Below are 15,680 nucleotides of genomic sequence, written 5' to 3' on the forward strand. Positions count from 1 at the left end.
AATAAAAAAAAATTTTGATGTTTTTATTAAGAGTTAAAAATAAAACTTTATTTCCTTATTCAACAGAGATGGCTCGAATCCAGTAAACCAATCAGAAAGCAGCTCAAAGGTTTGTATAGCTTTTGTTAACTTTGCATTATTAGTATTGCTGTGCTGTAGGGTTTTTTGATATATTTATTGACCTATCCCTGACATGATATTTGCATTCTTCTTTACTGGGGGCTGTCACTGAACTGATGTACTGGAGGGAAATGATTTCAAGTTTTCATGGGGGAAAGTGAGGTTAGCAGATAGATAGGAAAAGAAAACCAGATGAAGCCAACAAAATCAAGCTCCAAACAAACCCTTCCTAGTCCATCATGAGAAATAGGCAATACTTTCTTCTTCTCTTCTCATCCCCCAACACACTCATATTCTTTCACACCCTCTTGTCAACATAGGGGTATTTTAGTGAACACTCACCCACCCAGCTACACAAATATTGATATCCACATGTGATACATGAATATCTAGAATATTTTTTGATAGGTTTGGGCAATGGATAGAATGCTGGAGTTGAAGTCAGGAAGTCCTGAATTTGAATGCTACAATTAGTAGTTATATGACAATGGGATCTCAGTCTAAGTTTGTTCATCTGTAAAATGGGGATAATAGCAGCATATACTTTACAGGGTTGTTGTGGGACTCATTTGCCAATATATATAAAGTACTTTGCAAACCTTAAGGTCCACTATAAATGCAAGTTATTCTCATCACTGTGACTGTTTTTCCTCTCCCAACAGGATGCCTATATGAAGGTATATGTATATATGCAAATATATATACGTATGTATATAGATATGTGCTCACATATGTACTACATATCTGTATATATGTGTGCACAAATGTGTTTGCGTACATGTGTATTTTACATGGAGGTGGTATATATCCTTTATCTCCATATATATCCAGATAAACTCAAAAAGGCCTTCTATAGGTACATAAAGGGACTAGTAGAACTAATGCCTTAATATAGGCAGATATACATACATGCAGAAATTTATTCAATAAACACATTCATAGAAATTTACTCATTTATTCTACACACATACTTTCTCTACTTATACATCCAAAAACATAAGCCAGTCAACAAGTATTTATCAAAGGCCCACTCTGTGCTAGGTATTATGCTAGATTTTGGGGTTACAGAGATGAAAAATGAAATAGGCCCTATGCTCAGAGCCTTCCTTCTATAGAATTGTATGTATATGTACTTATGAGCTTACTCACAGATGTTTAGACATCCAGAAATGTTGTATGTGTCTATAGAAATAAAGAGGCACGAGATTAGAGATAGTCAATCTTGTTATTAAGAAGTACATTCAGAAATATCAATACTAAAAAGATTAGACTAATAGGTGAGAGAGGTGAAGAATTAGTAGTTTGGTGATAGGTGGGTAGGAGAATGGAGGACTAGGTAAGCCAGTGAGAGAAAATTAAGTTTAGTAGATTGGTTGTAGACTCCAAATGAAGTGAGCCAATTAGAATACAAGATGCATAGAGGATGCATAATCAGTTCTTGTTGATGGTTCAAGAAGCAATGGATAGCAATGGAAAGTGCTACAGAGTATTAGTAGAACAAACTAATTTTCTTCTGCTACTGTTATCTAGCAAAAGAAAATATATTGCCTTATTCATTTTACTCATGCAGAGAATTTTTGGTGTAGTGATGCATAATATCAGATTTAAGGAAGACATGTATTCCATTGAACATAAAATAATGTTGAAATGTATGTATACATATATATTTATGAATGTAAAACTTGTCACATAGCATGGTAGAAAAAGCCTTGAGATCAGAAGACTTGGGATTTTGTAATGGTCTTGCTACTGCTGATGATCTTATATAGCTTTGGACATATCACATCACCCTCTTTAAACTTGTTTCCTCATATATAAAATGGAAATAACAATATGTGACTTGTGTGTTCTGGGGGTTATTGTGAACATCAAATGAGACAATGCATTTATATATGCAAAAATGCTTTGAAAAAGCTGAAATGCTATGTAAGAATAAATGTTATATTTCTTAATGAGAATTTTGCATGCTAAGAATATATATAGGATTTTCTTTAAATGATGCAGAGAATAGAGAAAACTGTTAGAACACAGATCCTTATTATTTATTTAAGAGGCCATCAATGAATACTCTTGTAGAAATACTTTACTAGTATGTATTATTGCCTCAAGCTTTTAAAAATTGCATTCAGTGTATGCACTTAGCATTTGAAACAAACTTATTAGTGATGTGGAATACAACTAATGTAGTATTGGATTGCGATGTAGTATTGCAAGTGTTTGTATTGCTTATGAAAGTATCATAATTTTATTTGCATTTTTTAAAAAAGGAAAAATATAATTTCTTTTTGAAAAATATTGTAGGACCTTTCCCTTGTGCCCTGAATTTTCGAGTAAGATTTTTTATACCTGACCCCAACACGTTGCAACAAGAACAAACAAGGTAATGTATTTTTATGTTTTCTGTACAATATATAAAAATTAGTAAAGATAGTGCTCTTTTTAGTACTACAAAACAAAATATAAATGTTATGGTACCAGCAATTATTATATAAATGAACAAATCAAGTAAACATTTTAAACTACATAAAATTGTTGACTCTCTGACCTCTATATGGATTGTCTATTTTGTTACTTAAAAGAGGTTAGTTTTCAATCCTAAGCTTTCTCACTCAGCTCCCTCAAGTATGTGCCCATAGAAAGCAAATTAATCTTAAGATTTACCAAAATCTAAATATAACAAGATACATTTCTATCTCTCCAGTACATGTATATTTATATCACAAAATTACATGCATATTACATTTCTTTATATATATTATATTTCATTATAATGAACCACACAGGATGTACAGATTGTTTTGTTTTGTAGAATTTTTGTTATGATGAATACTTTGCACCAAATCAGATGAAACTGAGCTAAAAACGATCAGCCACTCTAGCTAGTCAGCGTACAAAAAACTCCCATCACTTTTCTTCAAGCAGTTCTATCTCCTTGTCTTCTCGTTTTATATTGGCAACTTATTTGAGAATGTAGATGGATTTTTCCAATGGGAGTTGTTTGAAATGGTGGGGGAAATATACTTGAAAGACAATAATTAATGATAATAGCATATTAAAAATTCACTTACATCTCCTTCTCCCCCACCTGTTCCCTATCTGATTTTGTCATCAACAGGTTGATTTTCCTTACAGAAAGTGACAACTGCATTGCGGTGAACTGGCAAATTTCTTAATCATACAGAGTTATCATACATACCATTGAAACTATAGACCATATCTAAGGACATCTAAAGAACAGACATCTTAACATTGACTTTGTAATTCTTCTTTAAATTCAAGATAGCCAGATATTATGCTGAACTCATTGTAGGGCAGTATGGAATTGGCAAGTTTGGAACCATTTTCTTCATTTGTACATGCAGAAATGTCTGTCCTGGTAACTAGATTGACAATGTAGGAGACTCTATTATTTCACTGATTTTAATCTTACCTTCTTATGCCAGAAGTGAGTCTTAGAATTTGTTAGTTTCTAAGAATGAGATAATGAATGCCAAGTTTAATCACTACTCAGAACACAGATATGGGTCTCATGGGCTGATAGTTCTGTAGTTGTACATCAGGGTGGGGAAGTTTTTTCTGTCAAGGATCATTTGGATATTTATAACATCATTCACAAGTCATACAAAATTATTAACTCAAGCAGTGGGAAATTATTATACCTAGCTTTCAGCTCATCATAACCTACAGTTGCCTTAGCAAATGATTTTGTGGACTTTATATAAACCGTGACTCTGTTGTACATGACAGATTAGGGTCATGAGCTGGTAGAATTTTAGAGTGCGAAGGAACCTCAGAGATTATTTACTTCTACCTCCCAACAAATGAGGAGTCTCTCCTACATAATCCTCGTTATGTAGAATTTCATCCTCTACTAAAATTTCTCAAGGGATTGTAGTACTTATAGCTTAAGGGATATTAAGGATCACCCAGTCCAACTTTCTCAATTTACAGATGAGAAAACTGAGCCTTAAATAACTACCACCTGGAATAAACCATTCTACTTTGGGGAAGTTCTGTTCATTAGAAAATTCATTACGTTAGACTTCTTTGTAATTTTAATTCATTGGCTTTGATTCAACCTCCTCTTCATTACAGCCCTTCAGATATCATCTGTCATTTCTCCTCTCAGCGTTCTCCAAGCCAAACATGTCTATTTACCTCAATCATTCCCTATTAGGCAGTAGTTTCCAGACTTCTTACCATCATAATTGGCCCCTTTAGAACACATTTCAGTTTTTCATCGTCCTTTCTAAAATATATTGCTCAGAGCTATCCATAGTGCTTGCAGCATGGTCTGACCAGTCCAGGGCACAGTGGGGTCATTCCTGTCATTTGCACATTATTCATGTGGGCTAAGATTGTATTATCATTTGAAGTAACCATATTATTCAGTTGGTACATGAAACTTCTGGCCAATCAAATTCTCTAGATCTTTTCACATCAGCTACTGCTAAGCCAACTATTCCATATTTAATACTTCTTGCATTTGAACTTTAAGTCCACATCTTGAATGTATTACTAGTTCTATGTTATCTTGTTGATTTCAGCCTAATATTCTGGCCTGTCAGATGAGTTACTGACTTTTGAGCAATTGGATCTATTTGAATCCATGGTCAAAGAAGGTTGGGGACAGACTGATTGTTTTCTTTCTTTTTTTCTTTTTTTTAAAAGCAGAGTCAGACAGAGAAATATGAATTACATTTTTCCAATATACAGTTTGGATAAAGCACCTTTAAAAAGAGCTAGAGTTCCATTCATCATTTAAAAATAAGATATTCTAAAGGCTTCCTCCAAGTTATTCTGCTGAGCCCTAAATTTCAAAGTTAGAAGCAGCAAAGTGTTGGAATGGATAGACCTTGACCTAGGCTTGGAGTCAGGAAGATTTTTTAACGCTTACAAAGGGTATGACCATAGGCAAGTCATTTAACTTTTGTCTGCCTTGGTTTCCTCATTTGTAAAGTGAGGTTAATAATTACATCAACCTTATAGAGTTATTGTGAGGATCAAATGTCTTGCAAATTTTAGTGCTGTGTAAATTCCAGTCATAATTAGTATTATTTTTGTTATCATCATCATCATCATCATCATCATCATCAATGGCCTTCCATTTGGTTCTGGGACCCCTTTGTAGATGATATATCCAATGATTTAGGGTCCTGACTGGTTAAGGTTTTTATAATGTTAACTCCATAGTTATAAATGATGGTTCCCTGAGAAGTTTCTGACAGATTATTTCTGAAAGCAGCATAGTTTAATGCTGAATCTGGAATCAAAAAGACATAGTATATATTTATTTGCTATATGGCATTAAGTCATATAACTTTTCTAAGCCTCAGCTTACTCATCTTTAAAATAGAGGTTTCAAAAGCACCTTTAGTTTACTATTGTTCAGTTGTTTTTCAATTGTGTGTGACTTTTTATGATCCTATTTGGGTTTTTCTTGGCAAAGATACTGGAGTAATTCACCATCTCCTTTTCTGATTCATTTTACAATGAGGAATTGAGGCAAAAAGGGTTAAATGCTCTGCCCACTTCACTACTGCATCCACTGTCAGAAGAGCGCCTACATCACAGTATAGTTGTGAGATTCAAATGAGTTAATATAAATGTTATACAAACTTTAAAGCATTCTACATAGGATTATAGTTTTAGAGCTGGAAAGGGCTTCAGATGTTAATTTTCTCTTTCTACAGGTGAGAAAACTGAGGTCCATAAACATAATTGATTTTCTGTGATCACATAGGTAATGTGGCAAGTCAGGGATTTAAAATCCAGTTCCTAAATTCAATGTTCTTTCCATCATACTATACAGCCTCTAACTATAATATAAATACAAGTTTAGTATTTTTATTCCTAAATTCTAAAAGTATTATTATTCCTAAATGACATCCTATTTATTTATATCATTTCATCATTTGGATTCTTCTGTCATTGGACTACTGTCGTTTGCAGAGTCTGGTCATATTTGATTATCATTTCTTGATCAGTGATTTGACACATGGTAAATTTGGGTTTTTCCCCCCAGTTTTCTGAATTACATTCTTGTGTGGTAATTCATCAGATTATGTTAATAAACCTGATTTACCAACAGAAGTCAATTTTGCCATTCTAAAATTCCCATTTGTTTATCTGTGACCTTTCCTTGCCACTCCTAACCTTGAATAAAATCAAATATATCCAATTATATTTGATTATTACTTTGAGTAAACACAGAAACCCCACAGAATACCATAAATGAAGGTCATCACTTAGCAATCTAGATTTAAGGACCACATGTGTTGAAAAAAAAATGCACATCAGAAACCTAGATAGGCATAACTTAATATGTTCCCCACATGATTTTTTAAAAAGTGTTAGCTTTTTGATATGTTCTGAATATATGATGACTGAAAAGTAACATAACTGAAAGCTATGAAATTATTGATGAACTTTTATACTTTAGTGTTTTTTACATGAAATATAAATGATGAAATTATCTTATTATTTAAGTATAAAAATGGGCACAGCTGAACTTGAACAACCACCCTATTTGTATACATTTATATATCAAATAGAAGTTTGTTTTAAAAAATTGTCAAAATTCTTCTTTTCCTCTTCTGCCACCATTTCTCATCTGTATTCAGTTTTTGTAAGTATGGCTTTTGCTATACTGGCCAAATGTGGAAGCTAACTATATTCCTTTTATATTTCATGAAAAAGAGAGATAAAACCAACTATCATGTGGACAGATATAAGTAAATCCTGTTGAACCATAGGAACATCTTTCTTTGTCCCTTTCTAAGACTTTATGTTAGGATTCAATTTGGCAGTTAACCTGCTTACAGATAATTAAAAAGTTTTATCTGAAGAATAAGCAATGAAGGTAGCTGATTTGATGTTAGGAAGAACTAGATTTACATCCCACTTTCGAACTAGACAACTAGAAGTTGTGTATGACCATGGGTTTCCATTTTCTCATCTGTCAAATGAGAGAGTTGGTCTAGAGGGCCTTTCTTGTTCCTTGCAACTTTCAATATTTTATTGTATGACCATACATCTGTTCTAGTATTCATTGATGTTTTATTTTTTTTTTAATTTTGTGCCTATTCTGTAAGGCAATTTGTTGACTAATATAGACGTCAAGTGCAATTCATCCTGATTCATTATTTAGAATGTCATTATTGGAAGGGAGAATATGTTTTCTAGTCCACAGAGATAAAAATCTATTGTGAACTCAATTAACTAATTTATATCAATGTTATTAAATGTCATCCTTTAGACAGACTGCAGAGAGATTCATGTTTTGTCCTGCTTTTTTGAGTACCCCCACCCATGAGCCTTCTGTGTGCTGTCAGTAAATAGACCAAACAAACCCCAAACTCTAACTGGATATGAAAGAATGCCTGAGCTAAAATGAGTTTGTCTTCGCAGATTAGTCACTTTACTTATTCAGCTCATTCAAACAGGGGAATGTGTCCAGAAATAAATATTTGTAGTGGTTAAGACTAGTGATTTCACCAATATAAAGAACTCCCTAGAGAAGAAACTCCTTCTATCAGTGTATATCTCAGATGACCAACTCATCTGTAATTTATAGTCTTATAGAAACACCTGAGAACATCAAGAACTTCACTAATTTGCTGAATCATATGGCTGAAATTTGAGATAAGACTTGAACCCTGGTCTTTCAGTCTTAAATTTGCCCCTTTATCCATGATGCCATGCTGTTTATCAGGAATGCTTATTTTCAGGTTATTTAGATTGTTGATATACTCTGTATTTGAGTGGGACTCTGAGCACAAATTCTCTTCTCTGTATTGAAAGTGACTTCTTTTCAGCTGTCTGAAAGGGAAGTAAAATTCAACCCTGCCTCTCTAGGAAGTACCTTTTGTGTAAGCCCCCTGCTCTTGGCTCTAACATGGTATAAGTATAGTTAAGTATAGTTTAGCATGGTTTTTCGTAAAATGGTTAACTTTTTTTTAAAAGTAGCTGCTGGGCACATCAAAATATGTTTTGATTTTTAATTATAATGATGGAGAAAATAAATATGCTCTCAGTGGATTTTATTAGAAATTTGGTTAAAAGAGTCTAAAAGTGAGTAATTAGGTGGTTGAGTTAATAAATGGCATGCTTATCAATTGATACACAGCTGGGAGGGGAAGCTAACACACTAAATACCAGAATAAGTATTCAAATAGATTTGGACACTAAAACATTGAGCCAAGTTGAATAAGATGACTACAGATGAGGAATAATGTAGCCCTTGAACTTGGAATCAAAAAATCAGCTTGGTAAGAACAAAATTGGTGGGATGTGGCTTGTTGGTAGTTCAGAACTTGAAATTCAGTATGAATCAACAGAGTTATAGATGGCAGCCAAAAAAAAGCTAATGGCATCTCAGTTGGCAATGAATAGAAAGCATGGTGTACAGGAATAAGGAGGTGATAATTCTCCTACACTCCTCGCTAGTCAGACCACATCTAAAGTATTGTGTTCCATTTTGGACCTGATTTTTAGAACAGATTGATAAGCTGGAGAACATTTAGAGGAGAACAGCAAGGATAGTAAAGGGGCTTGGGTTCATGATGGATAAAATGATGGATGGATAAAAATCAGTTCAAAAAATTGAGAATGATTTGCTTCAAGAAATTTTAGTGGCCAGGTTGTGATAACTGTCTTTTTGAGGGGGGAGAGGGGGAGAGACCTTCCATATTGGGGGAGGAAGCTTATTCTGCTTTGGCCCCATATGGCAGAATGAAAACTAGTGGGTAAAGGCTTCAAAGAGGGAAATATAGGTATAAGATCAGGGGGAAAAAACTTCCTAAACATTAAAGCCATCCAGAAATATGGGATTCCAGGATATGATAGGTTCCTCATCATTGGAAATCTTCATTCAAAGGCTGGGTCACAATTATTTAAATATATTTTAGTAAGTTTTTTTTTTTTTTCCCCACCTGAATGGATTGAACTAAATGACCATTGAATTTCATCCCTCACCATTTTTTAATTGTCATAACATAAATAATGCTTCCATTATAGAAAAGATAAAGAATGAACAAATAAAAATGGAAAAAAAAGGGAATGTTCACATGAGAAAGATAGGGTGAGCATATTGAAAAGGTTAGTATCCAACTGCTAAAAATGCAACAACCATTCCATTTTTTAGAAGACTTGAAGAATAAAGGGTATATATAATAAGAAATGAGAAGAGTGAAGAGGAAAATGGTTAAGTAGAAAGAGTATTTTAAAAACATAGGAGGCTTTAAGATAGGAGTATTAGTATTAGTAGTCTTAAGGATAGTTGTATAAAATTCACAAACATAAGCAAGAAAAGTTTCATATTGTTAGAAAAATATTTCTATAGTTATTCTGGTTTTCAAATGTACAGATTTTGTTGTTGCCTTATCAAGTCCCTATTGTTTATTTTAATTTAAATATTACTTTTAAATTTACTTTGTAGGCACTTATACTTCTTGCAACTGAAGATGGATATTTGCGAAGGAAGGTAATTAAAGTTCTCTTATTTTTTATTCTCTCTAAATCGCTAGACTTTTAAAAAAAAGAAATCTTCCTGAAACTGTCCTATACTTTTTGTTTTTTATTAGATTTCATTTTTGTGTTTAGAGTGCTACTCAGCATGTCATGTCTCTTCTTAAAAGTTTCAATTATAGCAGCTATTGTCATTCTAAACAGCATGTTGTCTAGATTTCTAAATCCTCTTTAAACATTGTCAAAATTACTTCCTCAGGAAATGTTTGGCTCACTGCAAAGGCAGGGTTCGGTTAAGGGCAGCTTCTAAACAATTTAGAATAATGGGGGTGGTAAAGCAAGTTATATGCTGAACTTAAGAATTAAAAACTGGTGAAACTTTCGGAAGGGGTAAGGGATCAGAATACCTCTGGAAAATACTTTTAGAGAAGAGAATAAGTAAAGATCTTATGAAAAAACACTAAGAAAGAAGGTGTGGCTAAGTGAGAGGAGTTGAGAAAAGTAGACATGTTAATTGTTCCCTTTTAGTTTCTTCCTCCATCCCCTAGGTCTGTGTTTGACTTTTTTTTTCTTTTTTAGGGAAATAGCTGAGGGACTAGAGTTATTTGGGGGGTTATGTAGTATTATCTTGTCTAATTCCTGACTGTCAGTGCCTAATAATTGAGTTTCATTTGCCTATTAAGTTCACCTCACCTAGGATGTTTTGTGTTTGGGGGAAAAAGGTTTTCTGGGTAGAGTAGACAGAATGGAACATGTCATTCAATTCAGTAAACATCTGTTAAGCACCTACTATGTGCAAGGCTCATTGATGGAAATACTTATTATATAATAAATACTAAGGGCTTACTATGTATGAGGGTGTGTGATAGATACTGGGAAGCAAGCATACACACAAAATGAAACACTCCATGCTATCATTGACTTAAGGGTATTCTGGAGAAGGGAGGAAGAAAGAGATCTTGGAACCAGGTTGTGAAGAATTTTGAATTTAAGGTTAAGAAATTTGTATTTTATCTTGTAGATTAAAAGAAGCATGTCTTAAGAGCAGGGGAGAACTTTGGTCATATAGCTTCATTAGCAACTTTATTTCAGCCATGGTAGACTAATTTATAAAGATATTATCATGGTATATGTAAGAGGTGATAAGTATATGAGCTAGGGGTATGGCAGTAGAAGTAGAAAACAGCACAAATAGAGATAGAATTAATAGGATATGGAAACTGGTTTGATATGAAGGGTAGGGGAAGATTCAAAGATGACTCTGAGGTGAAAGCCTGAGTGACTTAAAACATAATATTACTATTTCTTCAACACCCATTTATTAAGCCCTTTCTGTGTGTACAACATTGGATGCTAGATAATAGGTATGTTTGAATTTAGGTACGATTATTGCCCCTTTGCCCAGTTAGTCTGGTTGGGAGAATAATAATAAGATACAAATACATGTAATAAAAGTATACATATTGTATGAGCAGTGCATTAAAGAGTAGCATAACAAAATGCCAGGTGAGGTTTTGGAGGGAAATCATGATGCAGTTTGTGGAAAATGGATCTGGGAAAACTCCATAGAAAGAAGGAACATTTGAATTGGGCTTTAAAGAATTGGATGTTAATTTAATATCTGGGAAAATAAATCTTGTCTCAGAAGCTTTTTACTTTGGGATCCGTCTTTGCCTCTCTTATTCCAATTTTGAAGAGTAAGGGATGGGAAACCTTTTTGGGTGTAGTGAACAACACAAGGACAGGAAACCAGTTGATCACACATCAAGTTGAGTGATATTGTTTTACAGCACAGATATCAAAGATAGGGCATAGATCCAGTTAATCACAAGTCAAGTTGAGAAATTTTGTTGTTTAGCATTAACTCAGAGTAGTCCAGTTTGGATATAATATAGAGTGTATGGAGGAGAGTAATGTGAACTAAAAATGGAAAAATCAAGTGCCATCAATTTGGGAAGGATTTTGAGTGTCAAAGTAACTTGAAGTTTACTCAGAAGGCATTTGGAAGCCCCTGAATATTTTTAAACAGAAGAATTAACATGGCCAAATCTGATAATTTTGTGAACACAATAAGCTCAATTTTGGACTTGTAGAGTTTAAGTTTTGGTTATGGGACATTTGAGTGAAAATGCCTAATAGTTAGCAGGGGCATAGAGTTGTAGAAATCCATAGAGAAGTCAGCGTTTTTGAGATGGATTTGAGAATTATATGCTTTAGAGGTGGTAGCTGAAGCTTTGGGAGCAGTGAGATTGCCAACAAAGAGAATATGGAAGGGGAAGAAAGGATGGTCCTTTGAAGAACATCTTTAAGTGGTTGGGAGGAGCATGAATCAGGATTATTATTGAGCAGGAGGAAGTGGCTGATGGTATTGGATTATGTGAAGAGAAAATCAAGGAGGAGGTCTCAAAAAAGCCAGAATTTAGTATAGTGCCTGGCACATCATAGACATTTAATAAATATTTATTAACTGGTTAGTATGCTATGCACAACCTTTGGAAGAATCATTTCTTCCTCCTTCCCCCATTTTAAAAGTCAGTTTATATAATGTTGCTATCATTTTCCCCATTCAAAGTCTTTATTGCCAACTAATTAGTAGATGACACATTTACATAAAGTTCAGAGTTCACAAAGCACATGGCAAATGATTTATCATTGTAGTTTCACAATAATCCTTTGAGATAGAAAGAACCATTTCCATAGAATGATGGTGGAAATAAGGGTCAAGATAAGAGTGAGAAGTAAGGAGCCAGTGGTAAAAGGAAAGATGGCAATACATATTTTGGGTTACTTTTACATTCACATTAGTATCCCTTTAAATACCTTTCTCAATTCTTGTGACTTCTAGCTCCTTTGTCCCTCAGCTTAATTTAAACCCCATCCTCGTCCAAAATGGGTTGTGTCTGTGATTTTACTTTAGTCCTTCCATCCTCCAAATGATTCATTCCTTCTATACCTATCCTCACCTTAACCATCAGTCTCTCCATTCTGTGTTCTTGCAGTCTGTGACTCCTTCTCTGGCTCAGTCTTTAGTCTTGATTTTTTTCATTTCTTTCAACTATGCTTTATCCTTCATTAATGAATTCTTTTCTTCCTTCTCTTTTATTTGTATTCTATTAACCACCTCTACCATCCCCCTTTTTGTTGTTGAGTCATTTTTTCAGTTGTGTCTGACTCTTCATAAGCCCATTTGGGGTTTTCTTGGCAAAGAGATTGTAGTGGTTTGCTACATCTTGCTCATTGGTGAATTCTGCTAGGATAAGTCACAAAAATATGACAGTTGGACCTACTTTAAATTAACATAATCTCATTCCAATTGGATTCTCAACTGTTGTGTGGCAGCTCCTTTATTTTTCCCTTTTTAATTCATGTCACACTCCCTACAGTTGTTCACTATTTAAATCAAACCTCCAGGGCTGCGTACAACCCTGTCTTAGTACAAATGGTTCCTCTCATTTTACAGATGAGGAAACTGAGGTAGACAGGGTTAAGTGAATTGCCCAGGGTCACAAGGATATTCTGTGTTTGAGGCCAGATTTGAATTTGGGAAAATGAGTCTTTATTGACTGCGCCACCTAATTTCCTTCCCTTTCTTTCCCTCCCACCCCTTTTTTCTTTTGTTGTTATTGTTATTTCCGAGCTGATGAATGCTACTAGAATAAGTCACAAAAATATGACAACTGGACCTACTTTAAATTAACATAATTGCATTGCAGTTGGATCCTTATTTATTGTGTGGCAATCCTTTTATTCTTCCCTCTTTAATTCTTGTCACATTCCCCACAGTCGTTGTTTTGACTTTCACATCAAACCTCCAGTGCTGCTTACAACCCTTTTTCACATCAAATGCTTGCTTTTAATGATAATAATCTCTCATATATAGCCTTTATCTCCAATCACATAACTGAAATCATACAAAGCCTCTTAAAACTTTTCACATGTACTGTTTGTGGCAACCTTCTAGCCAATATTCTAGTCTAAAATCTCTCCACACTATAATATATGCTCATTCAGCTGCCAAAGTGATTTTTTTCTAAAGTTTAGTTCTGACCATGTTACCTTCCCTGCTCAAGGATCTCTACTCTGTCCACTGACCTCCAAGATCAAAGATAAACCCTTCTGGCATTTAAAGCTTTTCATAATGGCCTCTTTCTATATTTCCAATTTTTTAATACTTCACTCCTCTCTCTGAACCCTATATAAACTCCATTGGTCTATTTGTAGTTCCTTAGCAAGATACTTTTATCTCCCATTTTTATGCCTTGTATAAAATATGCCTTGGACTCTTCTGGCTTTCTTCAGTATTCAGCTCAAATACTGTCTCCCTCATTACAATTACAGCACCAGCTATCTTTGCCTTTCTTTGTATCTACCAGTGCTTAACACAGTGCTTGGAATATAGTCAGTACTTAATTAATACTTGTTGAACAACTTATAAGATTGACAAAATACAGTAATTTTGAAAGGCTAGGAGAATACTAACAACTAGTGAAATCAGTAAAGGCTTCCATCTTCATTCTCCTTATCAGAAAAGACAAAACTATGGTTTTAATCCTGAATTATTAAGAGAATGGTGGTTTAAATGAGATCAGAAAATCAGAAGAAGCAGTGGTGAAAAGAAACTTTCATGAAGAGAATAAAAAGAATCATAGATTTAGAATTTGAAGGGGCTTTAGAGGAGAGAATAATGGTTTAATATGAGGTTTGTCAATTGTGAGCTGCTGATGGACTATCTACCGTGAAGTTTCCAATAGAAAATTAGGCAAGGAGATAAGGGGTGGGAGGATAATAAAAGGGAGGTCTGATAATGGGAGGCAGTGATTTGAAGCAAAATAGACTTTTGAGGAGGGACAGAATTAAAAAAGGAAAAAATAAAAGATAACGGGATGGAGGGAAATGTGCAGAAATGATAACAATGTAAATGGGATTAGTTTGCCCATAAAATGTGAGGAGATAGCAGAATGGATTAGAAACCAGAATTCAAATACTTGTCATTTACAAGAGACACACTTGAAACAGAAAGATAAGAGTTAAAATAAATGGAAGGTAGGGGTAGCAAACTTGATCTCAAACAAAGCAAAAGCAAACGTGAACCTAATTAAAAGGAATTATCAAGTAAACTATGTTTTGCTAAAAAGTTATCATAGACAATAAAATAATATAAAAACATTTTGCAACAAACTTCTCTGATAAAAATTTCATTTCTCAAAAATATAATAAGTATAGAACTGAGTCAAGTTTATAAAAATTAAAGCCATTTTCCAATTGGTAAATGGTTAAAGGACCAAACAGTTTTCAGAAGAAGAAATCAAAAACTATTTGTAGTCATAAGAGAAAATGCTCTAATTCACTATTGATTAGAGAAATACTAGTTAAAACAGCCCACACCTATCAGAAATGACAAGTGTTAGAGGGAATGAGTCAAAAATAAGTATTCTAATTTACTATTGGTGAGTTATAAGCTGATTGAGCTTATTTGGAATTATACCCAAATGATTATAAACTTGTACATACTCTTTGACCCAGCAACACTACTACTAGGTTTGTAATCCAGAAAAATCATAGGAAAAGAAAAAGAACATATATGTAAAGAAATTATTTCTAATAGTTCTTTTTGTGGTGGCAAAGAATTGGAAATCAAGGGACTGCAAATCAATTGGGAAATTACTGAATAAGTTGTATCATATTGTGATAGACTACTATTGTGCTATAACAAAGCATGTGTGTCTGTATAGGGAAGATAGTTCAGAAGAACATGGCAAGACCTATATGAACTTATGCAAAGTGACATGAATAAAATCAAGAGATCATTGTACACAGTAACAGCAATGTTGTAATGATGACCTACCATAAAAGACTTGGCTACTCTGATAAATAGTGATCCAAGACAGTTCCAGGGGGTTCTATTTTTCTTGCCTTTTTTTTTTTTTTGGTAATATGGAAATTTGTTTTGCATGATTTCACATGTATAATTTATGTCATATTGCTTACATTTTCAGTGGCTTGGGGAGGGGGGGAGAATTTGGAACTCAAAATTTAAAAATTAAAAAATGTTTAAAATAAATAATAAAATTTAAAACTAAAAAAAAGAAAGA

General features: G+C 33.8%; 1 protein-coding gene across 4 annotated transcripts in view; it reads left to right on the top strand.

Moving 5' to 3' along the window:
- Positions 1-15,680, top strand: part of PTPN3 (protein tyrosine phosphatase non-receptor type 3) — a 294,046-nt gene that overhangs the window by 140,337 nt on the left and 138,029 nt on the right. For all 4 annotated transcript variants that reach the window (XM_031969204.1, XM_031969218.1, XM_031969227.1 and 1 more), the window contains exons 4-6: positions 67-109; positions 2,422-2,500; positions 9,560-9,604. In XM_031969204.1, coding sequence (XP_031825064.1) covers positions 67-109; positions 2,422-2,500; positions 9,560-9,604 — 167 coding nt within the window. The remainder of the gene's footprint in view (positions 1-66; positions 110-2,421; positions 2,501-9,559; positions 9,605-15,680) is intronic.

Source organism: Sarcophilus harrisii, chromosome 1, assembly GCF_902635505.1.
Source record: "Sarcophilus harrisii chromosome 1, mSarHar1.11, whole genome shotgun sequence".
Lineage (NCBI taxonomy): Eukaryota > Metazoa > Chordata > Mammalia > Dasyuromorphia > Dasyuridae > Sarcophilus > Sarcophilus harrisii.